The 6,491-nt window shown below is 50.5% G+C and overlaps 1 protein-coding gene across 1 annotated transcript in view; it reads right to left on the reverse strand.

Moving 5' to 3' along the window:
* Nucleotides 1-39: 39 nt before the first annotated feature.
* The window catches only part of LOC104913866 (general transcription factor II-I-like), a 28,638-nt gene continuing 22,186 nt past the window's right edge, over nt 40-6,491 (reverse strand). Inside the window, exons 5-6 of the mRNA XM_010721824.3 lie at nt 991-1,183; nt 40-651 (exon numbers count right to left, since the gene is read on the reverse strand). Coding sequence (XP_010720126.1) covers nt 561-651; nt 991-1,183 — 284 coding nt within the window. The 3' untranslated portion in view covers nt 40-560. The remainder of the gene's footprint in view (nt 652-990; nt 1,184-6,491) is intronic.

Consider the following 6,491-nt stretch of genomic DNA (forward strand, 5'->3'; position numbering starts at 1 on the left):
TATATATATATATATATATATATATATATATATGCATATATAAGGTTTCTAATCTGTCTCATTCTATATCAGCTCAAACTGCAGGTTTGCCAGGTCTGTCTCCTCTCCCTAGCCACCTATTTTCATAAAATAAAAAGGATCCTAATTATCTCTAGAGCTGCTAATTCTGACACATTTGATTAAATGAAATTTACTGGGGAGGATGGGACACAGAAAAACACATTCAGAAGGATTACAGAAACCTTGTTTCCTTAGAAGCTCAATGGATAAATGACAGATGAAATTAAGGGCTTTAACCAGTGAATAAATTGCTCGTGGTGAATAAATTGCTAATGGGAAAGGGACTGTTAAATCCTCCAGAACATGCTAAAATTTGAGTCTAAGAGCACAAGTCTCTTGCCAGCTCATGGCAATACAGTCACCAAAGTCGACAGGTTGCTTCTGAGCAGATGCTGAGTCTGACTTTCCATTTTCCAGGTCAGATCCTTCCCCTGGCCTCTGTGAGGGATGCAGGAAAGACTAATGCCTGCTCCCCATGGCTCCCCATCCGTTTTGCCCATTTATTTTCTCTGCCACACTGCAAGGAAAGTCATAGACACATTCCAGCCCTTACCTGTTGGTTTGGCCTCAGTGCAGATTTCGGAAAATGGCCTGTGTAAGAGACAGCATGGGGTCAGAGCCTGCAGACACCTTCCCCCCCTCTTTGGAGGGAAGAAATCCCAAACAACTCACTGGGTCTCTGGGCCATCCCCTGATCTGACCCATGGCAGCCCCTGGTGCCAATGTCACGCCCCTTCCCAACACAGTCATCTCAAACTGTGTAAGAAAGAGGGGATTAATGGCTGAGCACCTCCTGTGGCACACACAGGCTCTCCATGGGTATGCAGCAGCACGGTCCTGTGCTGGTGGCTCTATGGGGACATACTCAATTCATGGCTGGAGAAACGGGGACAATACCTAATTAGTGGTCGCAGATCTGGAAGAACTTACTGGAGCTGGTTGATAATCACCATCCGGATGCTCTCCCGTGCCTTCAGGATCTTCTCCAGCCGGTGGATGTCATAGGTGTTAGGGTTTCGGAAAGGGATATCGTCCGGCAGGCCGGTGACCTCCACCGCATCGGGGCTGTCCCTGATGAGTTTATAGGGCACCATGATGGGTCGGTTCAAACCCAGAGCTTCTCCTGTAAGGGCAGAGCAGAGGACATGAAGCTTCACCCCACAGGGTTTGGGACAACACCAACCTGAGGAGTGAGAGTTACAGAAGAAGCCACAGCTGCTGTGATGAGCACAGGACAGCCGTGGGGCTGCACTGCCATGTTGCAGCCATGTCTCACTGAGCTGCTCCGTGTCTGCCTGCCCAATTTTCTGCTTGCCTATCAGCTGCTAGCCTGCATTTCTTCAGCTATCAGTAGTTTTGGGGTTCACTGGGGTGGTGATCACATAAAGCATGCCGCGTTTAAGAGATCGCAGAATCATAGAATGGCTTCAGGAATCACTCATTTTTTTAATTCCTCCATCTCTTTAGCATCCTATGGCAAAGAAATACGACCATGTAATCACATGCAGCACTAGAAATGCTTCCTTCTGTGCAGCTTAAACCTGCTGTCCATTTCTCTTGGTACGCTGGTACCCCTTTAATTCCTGCACTGTCCAGAACAGCAAGAATCCCTCCCTCTTGTGCTGGTCATGGTCCTAAAAGCTTCTCTCACCTCCTCTTTACCGTCAGCTGGCTCTTCTCCCTTCTCTTTCAGTTACTTTTGGCTACTGGCTGCCCACAGATGTGACCAAACTGCCGCTGTGGGGCTGAGCAACCACCAGGACTTGGGAAATATCCACTAAGTGACAGCAAGGAGCAGCAAGGGCTCCATGGGCTGAGCTCCATGGGCTGAGCTCCATGGGCTGAGCTCCATGGGCTGAGCTGGTGACAACACCTCTCGCCAGTTCCTATTTCCCCCCAGTTCCAGTTGATATTCCTCTTCCTTCTCCCAAACACCCAGCTGGCAGCACAGGGAGCCCGCAGAGGGCACTGAACAACTCCCTCCCCATACCAACAGGAAGGTCAGGGTCCCACCTGCAGGAATGTCCCCAGGGCCAAGCTGCAGCAGGAAGAATCCCGTGCTGCGGCAGGCTGCCATGTGCTCAGCCTATAAATAGAGCCTTTCGGCCTAATTAATTTTAACTACGGCTGCTGTCAGCAAAAACAAACTCTCCCTGCTCAGCGTGCAGGTGGGAGGCTCACCGTATTTTTCATTGAAAAGCTCTTTCACTTGCTCTCGGAGAATCACCTTCTCCCCGAGCCTGTTGGCGTCATCCTCATCTGCAAAGCAAAAACGGCAGCCAATTAAATCCCCCACTTCTTTCTGACCCGCAGAGAAACCATCCTGCTGCCATCGTGCTGAGCTCGAGGTGCTGCCCTGTCCGAGCACCGCTGTTCTCTGCCTGCACCTTCTGTGCAAGGGAGCTATAAAACGCGGCCAGATCTGCGTCTGCTGCAAGCTGACATGGTTGAGAGCCTTTTACATCCACTTTGCGGTGCTGGAAATGACTGCAAAATACGCAAAGCAATGGAGACTCAGACCCCAAGTGCCACAAACGCTCCCCCAAGTGACATCAAGGAACATGATAGTGCTTTTATAGCCGGGTTCCTAAGTACAGTATTGTTTTATAATATGCCATATAATCAGCTTGGCTTTACTGGCTTTTTTAATTACCCTCATCATGCCAACCGGTTTCTTTTCTGTTCTCCTGTTTCAAACACCATGCCTGCACCAGGAGACCTCTCACAGCTACACAGCAGCCTCAAGGGGCTCCAGGACAAAATGAATGCGTTTGGTTCCTGCCTGCTTCGGTGCTCTGCCACCCACAGACACTAGAGTCACCAAATGAAATTCTTCCATATCTTGCCATGGACAGCCCACCCAGCCCTGGGATACAAACCTCCTTCAATATGGGAATCACAGAGGCATTCCTACCAAGAACCAAGCTTGCCATGTGAAAAACAGGTACCTCTGCCCAGGGCCCAGGTGGGCGCTGCAAGCCGTGGCACAGCTAGCAAGGACCCGAGCATCTTCTGCCCACACTCTGGGGCGATTTAATTTGATTGTGAGCTATCACACAGCCTGAAAGTTTGCTTTACGGACACACACGTGTGGGTCCCTGCCTCCCTGAAGTGGGGATGTGGCCTTCTAGGCACAAATCACTGCTGTGCTGCTGGAGGGCTGGGTGAGGGGCAGAAGCTCCATCCTTAATGCTCTGCACTCTCAGGAAAGCCTCCTCTTGAGCTGCTGAGCCTGAAAACAATGGTTTCTTATTCCCAATGTGTTTTCCCACAACTCGGAAAAAAAGGGGAGAACTCTCTACGAAGGAACATCCGGGCCAAGTTGTGTTTCAAACCCAGAAACGGCAACAAAAGGAGTTTGAAATGAATGGAGCAAAAATAAATAAAAAAGAAGAAACTAAAAGAAGCATCCCCAAGGACCTCTGATTTCCAGAGATGAGGCAGCTGCTGCAAGGGGCTGGCGGGGGGCAAACCCTGCAGGCTCCCTCTGTGACTTCCTTGTCATTTATGCTCAGTTTCTGGGATGTATGCAGACACCCATATGGATGTATAGATGGTAGCAGACAAAGAAGCATCAAAGCGACGTGTTCTCACTTGATTCATTTTCCTCCCAGACTGACGAACGCAGAAGCTCTTTCCTTCCCACTAATGCCCCCCAGAGACCCAACGGGCACAAACAGAATCCCAGGGTTTGTTCTGCCTTGAGTTGCCTTGTGCAATGGGCAGTGCTCCTCGATTCCCATCCAGGGATACGTGAGTGCCATGGCAAAGCTGGAACTGAGCATGCGTAACAGAGAAGCCAGAGAGGAGGCTCTGTGCCGTGGCACTGCTCCCAGGGCCCTGTGATCCCATCACCCCAGGGCAGGAGGGACCTCAGCCTGCCCTGACATTTGGCTTTGGAAAATAATCAATGCCACTGAGGCATTTTATAGAACCACAGAACCATTCAGGTTGGAAAAGACCACTAAGATCACCAACTGCTGACCCACCCCCATCAAACCACTGCCCACATCCCTCAGTGCCACATCTCCATGTTTTCTCAACACCTCCAGAGATGGTGACCCCACCACCTCCCTGTGCAGCTGTGCCACTGCAGCACTGCTCTTGCTGAGAAGAAATGTTTCCTAACATCCAAGCTGAAACCACAGTATCATAGAACAGTTTGGGTTGGAAAGGGAACTTACAGCCCACCCGGATCCAACCCTGTGCCATGGGCTTGGTGCCCCCCACTAACTCAGGCTGCCCAGGACCCACCCATGAAGTGGGGCACCTCCAGGGATGGGGCACCCACAGGTTCTTCTCACTGTACCTCTGGATTAACATGCTAACATTACTTCAGGCTTAAATACAATCAGAAGCAGCTCCACCTATGCGTGTTTTCCAAGTGGGACTTGTGGGAGCAGGCACTAAGCATCCAGACACGTGGCCAGACGTGCAGAGAGGATTAATAACAACAACAGAATACTGTTAACACATACTGCATCATTCAGTTCTCGGCATCACAGGGAAACAGAGGAAAAAATACCTGAAATTTGGGAGTTTTACACGTTTTCATTTCACATTAAAATGCATTTCTTGTCTGCTACCATCTACGATGCATCAACTGAGCTACGTACCATTCAAAGCAGCGTACGCTTTTTCCAATGACGTTATCCGTCTAGGGGCTACAGCACAAGTTAAAAGAAGAAAACAAAAAGAGAGAAAGAAAAAGAGAGCAATGAGTGCTACAGCTTGGTTTCTTGTTCATAAACAAAAGCAAAACCCAGGGCGATGCTCTCCCTATAAAATTCCTCTGGTCCCAAGGCCTCGTGGCACAGAGGTGGTGGAGGCTGGGTGCCACGGGCTGCCTGGACTGTGCTCTGCACTGATTTGTGACATGCTCAGTATCTGAGCATCCCGTGAGGTTACAGCGTGGAGCCCGAGGGATGCACGGGAAAATTGGAGGTTGCGGCAGATGGAAAGCAGAGGGGAATTGGATTAGTTCTGCAGCAATGGGGGGAAACGGAGACAAGGGCTCCCTAAGGAGAGGCTGAGCCTGGCTGCTGACTTCGACACAACAAGCGACATCAAAAAGAAATGGATTTCCTGGGGAAGAGCCCCAGCAGGGGGCTGGGCCAGAATGTGCTGACAGTCCCACAAATGGGGAAAGGTTGGGCAAGCAGGGGAGCACGTCCTGGTGGGCTGAGCAGAGATAAGAGCAACACGAAGCGTCTCGGAATAGGCACAGACATGAATATTTCAAGCAGGCTGGGGAAAGCCGAGGTTGCAAAACTCTGGCCAATGTTTTTTGGTGAATACATAGTGCAAGGAGGAAGAGATGCAAGCAGGGCACGCCAGCATGGGAAAGGAAAACCTGGGGCAGGGATCGGGGTGCTGGGATGGAGCTGAGCACAGATATGCGGTGAAGTCAGCCACCACTGTTATTAAAATCTATTGGTAATAAATCAGTAAAATAAACCCAAACATTTCCAGCAGGTGGAGATTTCGAGGTGCTGCTATTAAATCATGCTGATTAAGAAAGATAATTTACTTCCTTGCCCTGCTAGTACACGTGTGCTCAGCCAACCCCCAGGGTCACACCGCTGCCCTTGGGCACAGAGCATGAAACATGCCGGGGTGCAGCCATGACACAGCATGACCCCAAAAAACAGAGATCTGGGGTGACTGAAGGAGGGTATGAGGCTAATGGGGAGCAAAGCAAGAGCAAAGTAAGAGCAAAGCAAGCACAAAGCACAAAGGCTGGGATCAGCTGGGTGTTAGCACTGCCCTCCCAACGCAGGGATGCTGTGTGAGTTAATGGAAGAGAAAACGAGGAAATGAAAGGCAAAGTTCGAGGCAATCTGAAGCACAGAGGTGTTTAGATACAGGCTTGGAAGCTACAGAGTTATTTATCATAGAACCATGTGGAATGGTTGGGTTGGAAGGGTCCTCGCAGCCCCCTCTGCTCCACCCCTGCCATGGCCTGGCTGCCCCCCCAGCTCAGGCTGCCCAGGGCCCATCCATGGCCTGGGGAACCTGCAGAGACGGAGCACCTCCAGCTCTGGGCAGCAGTGCCAGGGCCTCAGAGCCCTCTGAGAAAGATTTTCCTCCCAAAACCAAATGCAAATTTCCCCTCTTTTCATTTAAAGCCATTTATACCATCATCCGCTTGGTGCTCCACCCTCAGATTCACATCACTAACCAGCTCAGAGCTAAACAAGCAATCGTTCACCCTGGCTGAAGGGGAGGCAGAGCAGAAGGAAGGAGCACTCAGGAGCTCTGGTAGGGGTTAAGCACAGGGGCAGTCCTGGGATTGCAGCAATGGAGCTGTGCTCTGCTCCAAACGCTGTGCACTGAGAGCTTTGCTCTCCTTTTTTTGTCATTAGGGGCTTCCAACGTGAGGCACATCTCATCAAAGTCCTGTAGAGGATGGTGCTCTCCTGATTAAAAAA

Source organism: Meleagris gallopavo, chromosome 21, assembly GCF_000146605.3.
Source record: "Meleagris gallopavo isolate NT-WF06-2002-E0010 breed Aviagen turkey brand Nicholas breeding stock chromosome 21, Turkey_5.1, whole genome shotgun sequence".
In the NCBI taxonomy this organism is placed as follows: domain Eukaryota; kingdom Metazoa; phylum Chordata; class Aves; order Galliformes; family Phasianidae; genus Meleagris; species Meleagris gallopavo.